Below are 17,272 nucleotides of genomic sequence, written 5' to 3' on the forward strand. Positions count from 1 at the left end.
TACAGAACAGGGGAAAAAACTAAAAGCCATGTTAGTTTATTACTCATTTCAAAATCCAGGAGATTACAAAGACTCTGGAAGAGAGGGAACATTTGTCAGTGCCACCCTGAGCCTTCCTGCACATTTCTTTCAATCTGCCTCTGTTCCTCCTCAAGCAGGACTGCAATAAATCTCACACATTCCCAGCATGAAGGGATCCTGTCCTGACCCCTGGGAGATGACACAGATCAGATTTGTTCACAGCCCAGCAACATCCACAGCTCAGCTGAGCGCCTTGGATGAGACACAAATGTGGAGTCCAAATTTAGAGAAAGAAGAAGAGATCCTCTCTTAATCTGCTCCACATCTTCAGCTCAAGAAACAGATAAAAGAGGTGCCACAGTGACTGGGAGGTCAAAGCACTCAGCATCTTCCAGGAGGTGATCAACTCCCTGAATGAAGGCATACTCCTTTTTCCCTTAGAGACCTCCATAACTTTCCCTCAATAAAATGAAACTGCAGCTACTCACATTAATTTCCCTAGGCTGAAGCTTTCAAATGTGAATTTTTCTGCCTCAGATCAGAGGGGCCTGATGCCGTCACTAATGAGTGAGAAACTTCCAGTGAATATTTATTAAAAACCCACTGTGGCTTAATATACTTGCTCTTTTCCTCCTAAAGTAAAACTCCTCTTAAACCATAGGTTCTCCTGCTGCTTCAGTTTGTTGGAAAGCCCATGATGTTAAACCCATCCATGGCTGCTTTGGTTTTTATGCAAATTCCAACAATCAGAGTTATATAAGTGCTTATGCAATGAAAAGAAACATAATACACAAACCTGCCCATGTCACTGAGCATTATTTACAAGAGCTATAAATCAAAGTTCTGTTCTGCTTTATATTTAAGGGCCTACAGCACAGGCAAAATGTCATATATGCCCAAAATTTGCTTTCACTCACTTCCTCCTCCCAAAGAAAAAGAAAACTACAATTCAGCTGTCTGCTGAAGGCTATTCCTTAGTCAGAGTCCACGCAAAATTGTATTAGAAGCTTTGAAGTTAAAACATGAACATTGACTACCAGGGAGGGCCCTAAAGACAAAGACATTTACTGGATGTAAATGTTCAGTGAAGATAAAGGTCACCTTCTACTTTCCCAAAATCAAACCATGTTGGAAACTCCACATCCTGCTCTCAAGTTTTGCTTCAGAGCTGAAATCTTTTCATGGAAGGAATCAGCAGTGAAATATTATTAACCTTGGTGATTGATTATGTTGTAATGGCCAAGTTCTGATAACCTCAGAGGCCATGGGATTCTCAGCAGAGCCTCAGCTGGTAGGACACAGGAATCTGATTCATCCCAGAGAATCAGATTCATCCAGAGCAGATGGGGCATGAGCAGAGGAGCTGCTGGGCAAGCCAAGCCTCCAGCCTGCAGGAAATGAGGTTTTATCTCAACTGGTGGCTTCGGGCCAAATCAAGCAGGAAGCAAACCCTTTTGAAAATGCCCACAAACTGGATATTCCCAGAAGGGTCACTTCAGAAACATCACCACACCATTGCCAAGTTCCCAAGGCTGCAGCTGATCGGTGACATCATCCCCAGCAGCAGCACAGAGCAGCTGAGGGAGCTCCCAAAGCTCCCTGGCTCCTGCGCAGAGGGTGCTGAGGACACCCTGGCAAGGCTGCCCAGAGCCACAGCCCCACTGTGCAGGAGTGCAGGAGCTCCAGCAGTCCAGCCTCAGCCAAGCTCTCAGTGCTTCCAGCCATGGAAATCTCTGTGGGGCTCAGGCTCCCAGCACATCCCAGCTTTCAGCTTCACAGCCTTGGAAGGGGCAGCCCAGAGCCAGCAGCTGGAGTTTGGAGCCTCCAGGCAGAGAACTCCAAGGCAGACTTGCCTGGCTTGAGCTGCTCCAGGAACCAGGCAAGAACTCCTCAAATGGGATAACTTCAACCAAAACACGTCAGGATGTTTTGTGCTATTTCCAGCTGAACTTGGACCAACTGATCTCCAGCTAGCATGGACAAGTGACACAAACCCCAAAGGCTTTACTCTCCACTGCTTACCTTCATCCAAAGTTTTTTGTATTTATGGCACACAGGGAAAACAGATTATCCAGACCAGCTTTTGGATCATGAGATAAGTGTCTGACACCATTATTTACAAATAACAAATTCAGCAGCAATGCCTTTGGCTGCTCTGTGTGCCCTGACTGTTCCCTTCCAGTTCTGTATCCCAAGGAGCCTCCTCAGATCTCCTGGCAACTGTTCACGGAGTTGAGATGAAGAAATGTCAAACTTTGGGAACAAGCTGCAGTTTCTGTTCTGTATAGAAAGGTAAATTATGCACTGAGAGCAAGGCAAAGCAAAGACAAAATGTGACCTCTGTATTTGCACATCTGCTTCAGTTCACACTCCAAGGGAGATTTGTTATTAAAAACTTCAGGTAACTGATCTGCATTTTGAAGAATGTGAAGGAGAAGCAGTGGTGCCCAGGAGCCACAGCAGGACAGTGTGACACTTGCTCTTGGCTCTGCAGTGAAGATCAAAGTCCTCAAAGAAGAATCAGTGAATCTCTACTCTGTGATCCAGTGCCCTGAAGGTCCCTTATTTACTTCTCACCCCTTTTACCAAAGAGGGTTTCAATGAATTTTTTTAGGTTTATCCAACCCTTTTTGTCTTTGTAGAGCACATTACTTACTTGGAGATATTTTAATGCAACACTGTAATTACATTTATTTTGCATTTTACACTTAAAGGAATGCACAGAGGTCTGAGTGGATTGGGCTGGTGATCTGGTTTGCAGGCCCCTTTTTCAGCAATTTAACTGCTCTCATGACCTTTGTTCCCAACTGTACCTTTGAAATCTGGTCAGTACAGCAGAAAGACAGATTTTCTTACCCAAAAAGTCAAAAATCAAACCTGAATCAGCAGTTTCTCCCCAATGCAACAGCTGTTCTGGCCCAAAGTGATTTGAAAAATGTAAGAGCCTTTCAAAGTACTGCCAAATGAAAGTTCTGGATTAGTAGATCCCAACTAATTAATTATCTCATCACCACACAGAGCCTTTAGACTGAAGGAGGTACATAGGGATGATTTAAGGCCATACTTATCTTTTATAATTTCTTTTAAAACAGCCCCACAGACAGAGGTCTGTATTTATCCAAAGAATCTTAATGTGTTGGCTAAACTTCAGGCAGAGATTTAGGTTAATGCACCTCATCTATCCTGTTAAAGTAGCAATTATGCATCTGGAAGAAAAGGGTTTCCAGGGCCCCTGAAGTCTGTGCCAGTAAAGCACCAACTGCAGCTGCAATTTACAAGAAAAGAAAAGTTAGAGAAACAACTCTACAATTTACAAACCAGGATTATAAACTAAATATTCCCAATGTAAACAATTCATTGATAGAACTGTGGGGACAGGGAGATCATCTCATTTAGTAAAAAAAACCTCAACCCCCCCCCCCCCCCCAAAATCCCACGTGTGACTCTAAACATGTGTTTTGAAAATACCAAAGAACTATGACATTTTTGTTCTGCCAGAAAAATGATTACATCTTGATTGGATACTTTGCCTTCTCATTTCCTTTTCCAAGCTGAAATGTCAACTATTTTAAGTAAAATCCAAATATTACCCAACCACAAACCAGAAGAAAACCTTGAACCTGCAGCTGTCCCTGCAAAGGTGCATTCCAGTCCCACACTTGCAGTTTTACCATGAAGAAAACAGAGATGAAACCTTTCCAAGTGCTTTGCTGCCTAATGACACCATCACCAGCGTGTTATTAAAGCTCAGCACTCTGACACTGCAGTCATTTTATCTGCAAACACCAAGACATTATGGCAGGAGAAAACAATCCTTTTATTGAAAGCAAGGAGGTCTCATTGTGACAGGTGAATGTTTTACTCCCAAGATGAACCCCATATACATAACTATTTTTATGCAGTTTTCATGTTCCATTTACACAATTTGCTGGCTCAAAAGGCTTTAACAGTCAATCAAGGGTTCAAGTATTAAGCCGCAGAACAGAAGAAAATTATATTGTGTTATTGAAGTCAGGTAGATAAACAACACCTCCTGATTGTGATGGTACCATTATGTGCCTCAGGATGAACAGAGAGAGAAAACATTCACCTGGTTTCATATTCCAAATACTTGCTGAGATTCATGTATAAATGGATGAAAGAACAGAGAGGGTTATTGTGTAATATTTTAATATCATAAAGGCAAATTTATGCAAACCAGGAAAAAAGGAAAATGGGGTTTATGTCTTGTGTGGAGTTTTGCCTTACTGAATTTGTGTTTATTATTCTGACAGGCTACAAAAATAAAAGATATAAATATGGAGACAACAGTAAATGTGTATCTATTCTTTTGCAAGAAAACTGTCACAATATTATGCTCATTAAAAAGCTTTCTAAAACTAATAGCTCAGTGAAACACTAGACTTAATGGCTTGAGATAAATATCATGCAACAGAGCTGTTTAAGCCACTGTAAAAACAAACCTCCTAAACAGCAGAAGCACAAACACCAAGAAAACAACAGAGAACCTGTGTTCCCTGAAGTCACTTTGCTGTCTTGCACTGACTCCAGGAAGAACTAGATCAAAATAAAAGCTTTCACTTTGCTTATATTTCCTTTGGGGCTGGATCTTCCTTTATTTCCTTGCTACACCCAGCCAAAGATGGACTCATCCTAGAGGAAAAAAGTGATAAAAGTGAGTTGGTACATTCCCATTAATATTAAAAAAAAAGTCTCTATATCAAGTGAGGCTTGTACTTTAGACCACCAGGGAAGGATTTAGATCAAGAAGAAGGCAAAATCCTCCCTTTGCCTTGGCAAAGCACAGAGCCCTCCCTGTGAGGATGGAGCTTCTCTGGCCCCAAATCTGAAATCTTGAAAATATTTGAGTTCCATGTCAGTAATACTTTAAAAAATAACTGCCACTTATTATAGTAACATTAAAAAAGACCAGTGCATGCTTTTAATATTATTAATTTAATATTTTAGGGGTTTTTTGACCTATAATAGACTGTCTACATACCCTGTCCAGGTATGCCCCATTCTGTGACCTCTGGGTCCTGTCAGAGCCTGCAGGAGAACATCAGGTGGAGGAAAATCATCATTTGCAGTCACATGGAATCTAATCTTAATTGCAACAGTGCAAGGAGTAAATAGGTAGCATTAAAATTCAAGTAGACTTTTGTTCTCTCAAAAACCCTATTTATAGAGGCAATAAAATGCAGCATTAATTTTATAGATTTATTAATCTAGGGAAAATTAAAAAAGAAGATAAAAATGAACCCAGTTTATTCAGACTTGTTGATCCCTATCTAAATAACTTCTAGAATTATTCCATTTGCTTCTTGATTAATGAAAAATTCAGATCAATAGGAGACTTATCTCCTAGATTTGATGTTGTGCAAAATCAGCTAATTAGAAAGAAGGTATTAGAATTGAGGGTTTTCACTGAAATAGGACTCAATAGAAGATTCTCAGTTAAAGCTCCTGAGAAAGAGGGTAAAATTACAATTAAGGATTGAGTAAGAGGGGAGGAGAAGGGATTGGTTGGTTGGTGAGATTTTTCAAGTCACTGCAATTATATATAAAGAAAATGCTCTTTCTCTAAAAGAAATGAGTGGCTGAAAAGAGGACAGGCCCTGTCCAGAAATCCAAGGTTAAACAGCACATGGTGATCCATCACAAACAGAAAAGCAGCCATTAGGGTAAGATGGCAAATCCACCCAGGAAATCATATATAAACAGAATTTGGGGGTTTTTTTCTTACAATTACTTGAAATCTAATAACCTAGTAAAGGTTTCTCCTCCTTTTTTCTTGATACTTGTTCTTCTTTTTCTTGAAATCAAACAGACAAATCCAGGAAGATTTTTTTAAAAAAAATTCACTGTCCTACATATCCATGGATGTGTGTCTTCCACATAGATATATGTCCAACATATAAATTAATAGCTTTGCACACACACTTCTGCAATGATCTCAGTTCTGGGAGAAAGCACATGGAACAGCTTCCATGGGAGGAGAGATTTATTAGATTGGAACTTAGCACAGCAATATGACAGAGGCCAATGGAACCTTGAATATGAATAGCACATGATGAATAATTAATATCATGTCATAATTCCAGAATTAATCAGGAATTGGGTTTAAAGCCAACAGAAGAAGTGTTTTTGCACACAATGCAAAATATTTGCACAATAATTGCAGAAGTTGTTGAAGCATATTTCAGTGGAATTTCTCCTATTCAATAACATCCACTGGGGTAGAGATTTCTGTTCTGAACCAGAATTGGACCTCTTTTCTCATGAAGAAGATTTTTGAGGGTTTATTTTCTTGCCATGTGTGTGGAAATCTAATCCAACATTTACCAAATAAGACACTGCCTGGAATGGTCCTACATTTTGGGATTCACCCCAACATGCCCCCATGTGGAAAATTTCCATCAGCACCAATGAAAGGGAAGAAAAAGTGCTGTGGCTGAAAGTGGCATTTTAAACTTGCCTGGTAGCTCTTCATGGATTAGTATATTCTTTTTCCTAATAACTCATCCAACTGTGAAGCCAGAAATTCCAATTCCATTTGTAAGCATACACTGTATTATCTTAAATTGTGCAGCAGCTACAATGCCTCTAATTGAAATTGGCTGAATGCAGAACACCAGTTTTAATTCCCAAGTCATTTTCCAGTAATGAAAGAGCTGCATTCAGGGCACAGAGTGAGAACATGTTCCATGGTTTTGTTAAATTGTGTCACAGCAACCTTTGGGGAGCATCTAATTTATTTATTGTATGTATGAAATCAACCACTATTTTCCTACGTGAAAAAATAAATTATTATTCATACAACTACTGCCTTGGACCCATCTGTGAATAAGTTTAATTACGTATTTCACATGTTCAGAAAAACTTGCAGATGTTTGATGTGCATATCTTTAATGTCAGACTGCAGCAAACACTTCCACCATCCTTCCTCCAAATTAACACGTACAAGACCCTCCATGAAACAAAAGGTTTTTTTCCAAAAAAGCTGGAAGTGCCTAAAGTATGGAATGAATTCCATTTGTGAGTTGTAAAACCTACTACCAAAAAACCAGCTGAAGGGACCTTAAACATTGGGATCTTCACTTGTATTAACAATTTGTTTTCTCTAGTAAAATAAAACATCAGCAGGTAATTTCCTACCTTCTCCATCCAACTGGCTGCAGGTCAACAGTCGACTTCTGAACCTTTCATTTTCCTCAAGCATTTTTGAAATCACTTTCCAGACCTTGTGCCAGACTTTGGACTGAAAGATAAAATGTGAAGCATCTAAAAAGTTTGCATTAAAACATCTACAGGGCAGAACTTTGAATTCCGCACAATGACTATGAAGTGCAGCTGGGTTTTTCTGTTGAGGACTGGGAAAGAAGGGAAGAAGGAATGTGGGACATATGGAAGAATCATCTCCATTTAGAAGTCAGAAACATAAATTCCTCCATGATTTTTCACATGAGATCTCCACCTCCTTTCTTGCCTAGAACTCCTGTGTTTATCCAGGACTTGAGAAGTGCCCTTCTAGATGAGCAAAGCTCATGAAAACATGTGTAGAGCCATTAAGCTTTTTCAAAGTCATCCAAAATGGTGGGCAAGAAAAGACTGTGTAGTTTTCCAGGAGCAAAATGTTTCCCATGTGAGAAACAGGTGTCCCTGCACATAGCAGGGAATGGAACTAGATGGTGTTTAAGGTTTCTTCCAACCCAAACAGCAGCAAAACTGAGGCCCAAACTCAGATTCCAGAATAGCAATGCTCTTGCCTATCTCATATCAAATCCACATTAATTCGTTTAGAGATGTTGAAAGCCTTTATTTCAGAGGCATAAAGCTCTGTCCATAGTGGATGCGTTTCAAATTTGTGCATTGGAAAGATTAAATTGGAATTGTGGGCAAAAGCATTCAGGCAGAGGTGGCCTAACAAATAGAAATGGCTGTTGACACGCTGATGTTTGGACTATTGCTGGACCTCATCTGAGAAACTTGTTTAAATCTAAAGATAATTCCTTTCTCGAGGACATTTATTGCTAAAACATTCTATATATTCCTCATGTTTTTGAAGACTATTCAATGCACCAGGAGAGCCATATTCCAGGATGTTATTAGCTGTTCCTCTGCAGCTGGTAGCATTTTGCTGTTTTTAAATCAAGTATCTACGATATGGCTCTGTTCTAGTCCAGCTGATTACTTGTACTTCACACATTACAGGATCTCATAATGAGTTACTGCTTAACAAATGTTCCTGTTAAAATTTCAGGCATTTGTCGAACTACTGAACAGGAACAGAAACACATTTGTGAAGCAGAAAGTAATTCTGCATTGCTCCAAGGATGGTGTTAATAGCTCAGGTTCCTGCCTTCGCTTATTTGTAACTCATGGGATTTCTTTGTTTAAAACATGAGAGGAAGAGGAGCTGCAGAGCTTTTCCCTGCTGGGTTTCACCCCAAGGTGTGCTGCACCCTGGCCAAAATCCAGCAAAGCATTTCAGTACAGGCTTTTTAAGTCAACAGCATACTCTCATTTTTCAAGGTAAGCACATACTTAAGTGCTTTATTGAATAAGAGCCAGAATTTTAAAGCCTCCAGAGGGGGAAGATAATACCATTTTTTCTTTTCTGTAAGTAAGGTTTTCAGTAACAGGCTACCAATTCCATCTTTTCATCTCCCTCATGCTCTCACACACAGAGAACAAGCAGCTTTCTCAAATGCCAAGGCAGCTAATTGAGCTGCCACAATTTATACCTTTTTCTTCTTTCGTTTAATGACTTTATCAACGTTTCTTGAAGGGATGGGAAAGTCAAAGGCGTCAGTCTTAGCCTCTCGAGCATCACCTAGAAAGAGTTTAGAAAGCATTTTTTGAGTATTTAGAATATGTTCCTAAGGAAGGTGTTGATCACTGGCACAGGCTGTCCGGAAAAGCTGTGGAAGTGTGCAAGACAGGCTGGATGGAGCTCTGGACAGCCTGATCTAGCAGAAGGTGTCCCTAGAAAGGGGGTGGAACTGGATGATCTTTAAGGTTCCTCCCAGCCCAAGCTACTCTATGATTCCACAGAGATCCTTATTTCTGGTCACCGTACAGGGTATCAATCCTTACACCCTGCAGCTTGTTCCCTTCTTCTTTACTCCATTATAACCATGGGGCAAGTGAGCGTCTTTCAAACACCACAAAACAGATTGCAAAACTACACAGCACCCACACAGACAACAGGCTTCTGGGAGCTTTTAATTCCCTCTCTTTCCCAGAACTGGGCACGGCAATCGAGGTGTGCCAGTGCCCAGAACAGGGGAAGAATCACCCCCCACCCCGGGTTTTGCTGTTCCCGCTATTCCTAGTACAATTAAGACAACGCTTGAGCCACCTCCAGCCCTCGGAGAACCAAGGGGGCTGTCCCGGGGTCTCACGTACCGCGGCTGGTGCGGCTGCCGGCTCTCGCCTCGCCGCCGCTCCCCGCTCGCCTCCCGCTGCCGCCCGGCCTGGGACTGCGCCCGGCCCGCGGCTCCGGGGCGGCCCTCGGAGCCCCAGCCCGGCCCGGGGGGCTCTGCCCGCGGCTCTGCCCCCAGCCCAGGCGGATCACGGTGCCGCAGCGGTGCGAGCCGAAGCTGTTCACGTACACCAGCGGCACGGGCGGGCGGGCGCGGCGGCCGCTCTCCATCTGCGGCGGGGCCGCGGGCATGAGGAGAACAGGGGCTGGGGGCTGTGAGGGTAAGCGGGGATTGAGGGTTAGTGAGGAGAGGCGAAGGTCAGTGAGGGGAGCGGGAGCTGAGGGGAACCGGGGTCTGAGACTAAGTGAGGGAAATCGGGGGCTGAGAGGAGCCGCAGCTGAGGGGGCGGCGAGGGGAGCGGGGGACAGAGGAGGTCGATGAGGGGAGCGGGAGACAGTTGGGTCGGTGAGTGGAGCCGGGGACTGAGGGGAGCCGGGGACTGAGGGGCTGCATGTCCCCCTGTCCCTGGGTCAGTGCTAGAGTTTAGCACACATTGCTGCTGCCCGAAGCCATGTGTTGATATATTTCATGCAAGGTATTGATCTGTTTATACCAGTGGTAAGGGGGCTCCGGGCTAAAGGTTATTTGATGTCTTGTTTGTCTCCACAGCAGGGGAACCCTGGGCATCCCTTTGGTGTGGGTGCTGCTGCAGTACCTGCACTGATAACAGGGATTTCTTCTCCAAGCAGTATATCCGCTCCAGCCACGTGCCATGTGCAGAAAAATAATGAAACATCAAATACCTTTTTGTCCTTTAGGCAGCAACAGATGTGTGACGCTGACAGGATGCCTGGCAGGTCAGTCCAGCCCATGCAGATGCTCTTGGTCCCATTGTAGCCATGGGTTTGTTGGGTATGGACGGTGACAACTGGCATTCTCAAGGCACTGAAGACTATGACTATGACTCCAGTCATAGAATCATGGAATGGTTTGGGTTGGAAGAAACTTTAAATACCATCCAGTTCCATTCCCTGCCATGAGCAGGGACAGCTCCCACTATCCCAGCTTGCTCCAAGCCCCATCCAGCCTGGCCTTGAACACTTCCAGGGATGGGGCAGCCACAGCTTCTCTGGGTACCCTGTGCCAGGGCCTCACAGGGAAGAATTTACGTCAAGTCCCACTGATGTTTTCTTTGTCACTAAGATATTGCTCCAGATTACTTCCCAGAGTTCAGTTTGCACAGGGTCGCAAATTAGAAATAATAAATTCTATGAAAATACCTATTTTTCCTAATTGTTTCAGCAGCACTGGCAGCATGAATTGTGTTACGCTCTGGAATGGATGCAAAGCCAACCGTGGTCATTCCCCAGGCTTTGAAGAGGCTGAGGGTCCCTCTGTGTGTCCACAGAAGGGAACAGAGCTGGGGGAGCTGGGAAATGGACTCAGCCTGAAGAAAAGGAGGCTCGGGGGGAACTTCTGGCTCTGCACAACTCCCTGACAGGAGCCAGGTGGGCACCCAGGATGAGGGAACGGCCTCAGGCTGGGCCAGGGCAGGCTCAGGGTGGACATCAGCAGGAATTTCCCCATGGGAAGGGTGCTCAGGCACTGGAGCCTATCCCTGGAGGTGGCACTGGGTGCTCTGGGCTGGGGACACGGTGGGGATGTGGCACGGCTGGACGCGGGTGGTCCCGGAGCTGCTTGTCCCCTCAGCGGTTCCCGGCCGGGCCCGGCGGGCGCAGTGCGGGCGGGCCCCGCCAGGTGGCGGCCGCTCCCGCGGAACCGGCGCTGCCCGGGGCCGCCGCTCCGGCCGGCAGCGAACGCGGCCTGCCCAGCATCCCTGGATCGCCGGCCCTTGTACACACTGCCCGCTAAAGGCATGCCGCGTATGCAGCCGCAAACGAGGGAAAACAACTCGCAGAGGCACGGCCTGACAGAGTAGTTAGTTAGGCATCTGCTGCAGGGTCCAAAGGGTGTGGACTGAAAAGGAGGTTGTAGGTGTGACACAACCACCGGGTCAGAAGGCTTGAGATCAACTGTGACCTCGTATATCAACTGTGACCTCAAATATCAACTGTGATCTCCTATATTTGGGAAAGGTTCTTCCCCCAGAGGTGCTGGCACTGCCCAGGCTCCCCAGGGAATGGGCACAGCCCGAGGCTGCCCGAGCTCCAGGAGGGTTTGGGCAGCGCTCCAGGGATGCCCAGGGTGGAATTCTGGGCCTGTGCAGGGACAGGAGCTGGATCAATGATCCCTGTGGGTCCCTTCCACTCAGGATACTCTGTGATTCTACAATTCTCAATTCCACTCCTCCACAAACCCAAACTCCCTCCTCTGTCAAAACCTGCACTAACCAACTGTACCAGTGAGGCAGCAGCCAGTGAGTTCAATTTGGGATATTAAACCCAAATGCTTCATTAAAAACTGGTCCTGGTGTACAGACTTCCCCAGGTGCATCCATCCCAAAGGCCTGGTAAAGAAATCCCTTCTTTAGCTGCAGTGCTGCCCGCACCACAACCCCCCAGTGAATGCTGGCACACAAACCCAAAGAGCCCCGTGTTCATTCCATGACTGTCTCGGCATTGTGCAGGAACACTCGCTGCTGTATCTGCCAGGGCAGGAGCTGCCGGTGCCAGCTGGCAGCTGCTTCCTTCCTCCGGCCTCCTCGGGGCACCACGGCTGCCAAGGCAGTGGTTTCTCAGCACCTGTACTCACAGAAATGCTTCCACCCTGCTAATGCAAACACACAGACCTCGTGGGGCACATTTTGTCCACTTTTCCAAACAGCACGTTGCCAGCACTTTGATCTCAAATGCAAATTCAGCTCAGATCCTTTTTAGGATCTGCTGCTACCCAGAAAAATCAGTGCCACCTAAAATCTCTCTGCAGATCTGTCAAGTTCAGCTATTTTAGCTGCACGCTGCTCTTCACCCACCTTTCCACATGTGTGAACTGACTACCAGCTGGCCACTATCTCTGTATTAATCACCCTGAACAAACATCTCAGCTTTTCACCACAGCTGCAACTGTCTGGTTAAAAATAGCCCAGATTCCAGTTTTCAGCCTGCACCTCATTGTGTGTGTGCTGTGTGCTCCCATGGCAGCTCCTCCATCTCACAACTTGGTTCCTGAATTCCATTGTTTCAGTTTTGCTTTGGCCAAGGATGTGTCACCATCCATGACAGTCCTTTTAAAATGAGGCAGCTTTTGGTGCCTACAGCTGACGCCAGGGAGAAGGAAGGAAGGAGCCATTGGGACATTGCTGCAAGCATGGTCAGAGATTCCCTGAAAAAACCCACCCTTCTGCTGCTGGGGGAGATTTGGGGTTCTCTGAGAATTCTTTGCAGTGGAAAGTACTCACATGATTCCACAGAATTCACGGAACCACAGAATGGCTTGGGTGGGACCTTTAAAGATCATCTCAGTCTGGCTCTGCCATGGGCAGGGACATCTCCACTGTCCCAGGTGCTCCCAGCCCCATCCAGCCTGGCCTTGGGCACTGCCAGGCATCCAGGGGCAGCCACAGCTGCTCTGGGCACCTGTGCCAGGGCCTGCCCACCCTCACAGGGAACAATTTCTTCCATACATCTCACCTAAACTTATCCTAAAATTCAGCATAACTCAGGCAAGGCCAATGCTCATTAAGTGTAACATTACCTTGATGAACTGCAAAGGGTGAATACATCTGAGGTGGGACTCTGACACTGAACAGGGAAAAGTGTGCTCATTCTGACAACAGCTACACTCAATCCTTGTTAATTATACCCTCAGCAGTAGCACAAACAATTATTCTATCACCTTCATTTTCACAGAATATTTAATAAGTCACTGGAGTGAGGGATTTCATTAGTATGTGGTTACTGCACAAAAGGCACTGGGGACCATTTATTAGTGTAACCAGGAATCATTATAAAAACAAAAGTCATGACTTCTGCTAAGTCAAAGCAATGAATTTGCTTTCAGCTTCTTCTTACTTCTTTCATCATTTAGCCTGGCTCTCAGTTAATTGTGTGAGCAGTAATGGGGCAGCAGAGAGAGAAAATGGAACAGCACCTGCATTTCACAGCAGTGAACCTGCCCAGCTCCCACTGCTTTACAAACCACACATGGGGATCCCTTCCTCCACACCACTCATAAGGAGAAGCCAGTTCTCCCATCTCTTCATGCTGTGCATAAAAATATTTAGCAGAGTATAAACTGTGTTACATAAAAGCCTGAGCCTCCCCTGGAGAGATTTCCAAATCACTGAGAAGATCCATGGGCTTTACAACAAAACCCACATCAAGGAGATCAAAACCCCTGGCTTAGCAGAACTTTGTGTTACAGCATTTCAACAGATTGCCAACTGGAAATAAAACTATGGGGAAGACAGGGAGAAAAAATGAGCCCTGAGATTACACCAGAATGCACAGCCTGATTTGCAGGAAAGGCTGGTAGCCAAGTGGATGAAGCAGAAGGCAGGTGAGGACTTCACTTGCTCTGATTTCATTTTTCCAAATGAAAAATGAACTAAATGTGCAAGTTCTCGGTATTTGTTTCCAAATTAGAGACAGGGAAACTTTTCCAAGTTTTAGGCTGCAGAGACTATGATATTAAAGATTAAAAGTCTCCTATTCAGAGAAATGTGCAGTTAGATCCTGAGAGAATACATAGCTGAGAAAGTTCAGCCCTACCTGCCATAACCCTCCAGATGCTGAAAAAATCCTGGCTCATGCAGGATGTAAAATGCAAAAATCACTAAATCATCCCCAGATTCACCAGTAATGTAGGTAACCCAAGACCAGGCACAGAAAGCTCACAATTTCTTATTTCTCCTCTGAAATCCAATGGGATCTAGGCCAAAGTGTGACCACCAACACACCTCGCTGCAGGAGTGCCCATCCCTGGAGGTGGCACTCAGTGCCCTGGGCTGGGGACAAGGTGGGGATGGGGCACAGCTGGGACTCAATGGACACTGAGGTCTTTTCCAACCCAAAAGGTTCTGGGATTCTCAGCAGCAGGGCCACCCCATAATGGCACTGAGCATTCCCTCCTCCCTCTCTCCGCCAGAGACATCAGGATGCTGCCAGGAGAGGAGCAGAGCAGGGCTCTGTCTCCTTGGATCGCTCCTCTGCAGACAAAATGGAAGCAGTCACTGCTTTGTTCTGCTCTCTGTTTCTCCACAGACACCCCCCGCCAAAGCAACGCCTGAGCAAATTCCCTTTGCACTGAGTGAAGAGCTGGGCTGATCTTGCCAGTGTGTACAGAGCAACATCTGTCCGTGCACAGCTGGCCCACTGCAGCAGAGCTGGGGGCTGCTGCTGCTGCTTCCAGGAGAATGCCTCAGAAACGTGAGGAATCCCATTTAAACTCAGAAACACTTGGCATGAACGTGCTCCCAACCCAGCCCAACCCTGGGCAGCAGCTTCAAGGCACAAGCATTGCCTTACAAAGTGACACTTGGCCAAAGTGACAACTTAATGCACAGCAAGGCCTGAACAATCCCTGAGCAAACTGATCCTGGGCTGTGAGTCAGCAGCAATGTCAGATGGTGATTTACACCAAGCAAACATTCTTTTCAAGCCTTGGGCAGAGATATTTTTTTTTAATGCATTGCTTTCCTTCCATGGATTTCAGATCTGGTCTGAGTTATTGAGGCACACAGTGTGTGTCCACTGCATCTACCCCATCACTGCCATTTCAAAGCAATGTTCTTCACTCCCATGAAAAGCAAAGCAACTCAAAGTTTTGAGATAAAAAAATACCCCACGACTGACAGCAATAAAACTACATCCATTTTAAACATTAAGAATAATACAAACTCAAAATGTGTCCTCACAGTCATCCTTGACCTGTGCTGTGCTCAGAGGATTTAATCTCAGCTTTTATGACTCACCAAATTAAATTTCAGAAGGAAAAATGCAATCAAGCACTGACTTAATACATCTCTATATTTTATGTATACCAGGAGGACTGAGAACTTTGGACCAGCAAATTTCATGGAGGAACCTTACCAGAATACGGTCTCCCACATTCCATAAACAAAGTGACAGAGGCAGCTTCCCTTAAGGAGGGATGCATGCAAACAAACCAGCATTTAGTATCAAATTGTCTCTCTGACAAGCCCCACAAGAAGTCAGGAAATTATAGTTCCTGTGCCATGAAAACAGGTGATATCTGATGGCATCAATCAGAGCATGGGGGTGCAGGAAGACTTTCAGTGGTGTATTCAGAGCACTGATTCACTCCCTTCAGTTCCTCTGAGTGCACAGACAGCTGTGAGGATATTCTTATCCCACAGGCTGTTTTTCACTCTGACAAACTGAATCAGCTTTTTTCACACAGAGGAAGGGATGGCAGCTTTTCTCCTCATCTCCCCTTTCCGAGGCTATGGCTTGTCCCAGATTCCCTGGAGCTGCACTGAGCGCTTTGGGAGCGGCAGCTGGAGGGTCAGGACTGGCAGGAGTTGTCCCACAACAACCTGACAGCCCAGAGCCCTCCTGGAGATCAGCTCAGCCTCTGGATTAGAGGGAGATTGGGTCCATCCACTCCTGCACCAGCCTGGAATGTGGCAGCTCCTTCAGTGCCAGTGGCACCTGAGAGGGCTCATGGGGACTGTGATGGGGGCAGCTGTGCTGGAAGGAAAAAGCTGGGAATCACACACTGGGAATTCTGGAATTTCTCCCAGCAGGGCTTACCTCCATCTTCTGGAGTCTGCCTGTAGCATTTACTTACAGCTTCAGTGCAAAAAGAAAGCCAAAATGGGTTTGTTGTGTCATTGCCAAAGAAACTTACCAGCAATTCAGAATCAGCCCATCACTCCCAACAGATTATCTGGAGTTTTGAATGATCCAGACCTTTTCCCTTATTGATTTCAAGGTTTTAGACTCTGCCTAGTAATAAAAAAATATTCACCAAGGATTCTTCAGAATAGGAGAATTCTAGAATGAATATACACTGTAATCCCCAACTGTAAATGAAATGTTGGATTCTGAAAAACTCTCTAAGTTTGCAGGACTTTGGGGTGAAGCAGGGAGTGCCCCATTTGTGAAGGACATTGCTGGTTCCACCATCACGGCATCCAAAGCCTCAAACTTCCATACTCCAGGACCAGATTTCAAGCCTGTCACACTTGTGAAAAAACATGAACACATAAATAAGCCCATGTTGTCTGAAAGACCATTTGCACTTGAAAACAATGTCAAGAACTGTGGCTATTTCCCAACAACCCCAGTGCAGGGAACAGAGGGATGAAGTTTCCCAGCCAAGTCACAGCTGGAGCTGGTCAAGGGTGTCTGGTGCTGCCTGGCTGGCACTGAGCACCGAGGCATTCCTGACTCACTGGGTAGGCAATGCACCTCCAGCCACTCCTGATCCCAGCTTTCTATTCAGTCGTGGCAAGGAATTGGGAATATCTGTGTGGAACCACCTGCAAAGCTTTGCAATTCTGTCAAAAACCCATTTCCAAAGGCAGGAGCTGCTCCACGTGCACCAAGTGAAGGCAAAAGAAAGTGAAGGGATCAGCGCTGGCAGAACTAATCCCATCAGAGCTGCAGGACCTGCGATTCCCAGAGCACCCACACAAAGGAAGGAGACTCACCATCCACTGAGCATTTGCACCACAATTCTTTCAGTGATGGCTCTCCAGATTAGCAGCACAACTCTGGCATTCGTTAAGCACCTGTTGAACAGTCCTTGAAGAGCAGATCTGTAAGTTAGAAACTCTTCACGAGACTTTCCAGAGAGTTCAAGTTTAAATATTTTAGATTAAAGGCTGAAACAAGCAAGTTCTCTAAAATGTCAGATGCCTTCCCTGTGTTACTGTTAGATCACAAGTGTGAGACAAT

General features: G+C 45.3%; 1 protein-coding gene across 1 annotated transcript; it reads right to left on the minus strand.

Moving 5' to 3' along the window:
• Positions 1-4,484: 4,484 nt before the first annotated feature.
• C16H5orf47 (chromosome 16 C5orf47 homolog) lies at positions 4,485-9,700 on the minus strand. Its single transcript, XM_059483274.1, has 5 exons — positions 9,433-9,700; positions 8,769-8,857; positions 7,180-7,282; positions 5,024-5,070; positions 4,485-4,674 (listed from the first exon to the last, which is right to left on the minus strand). The coding sequence occupies exons 1-5, from the start codon at positions 9,698-9,700 to the stop codon at positions 4,648-4,650; spliced, it is 534 nt and encodes a 177-aa protein (XP_059339257.1). The 3' UTR covers positions 4,485-4,647.
• Between the last annotated feature and the right edge of the window lie 7,572 nt (positions 9,701-17,272).

This window comes from Ammospiza nelsoni, chromosome 16 (genome assembly GCF_027579445.1).
Source record: "Ammospiza nelsoni isolate bAmmNel1 chromosome 16, bAmmNel1.pri, whole genome shotgun sequence".
Taxonomy (NCBI): Eukaryota; Metazoa; Chordata; class Aves; order Passeriformes; family Passerellidae; genus Ammospiza; species Ammospiza nelsoni.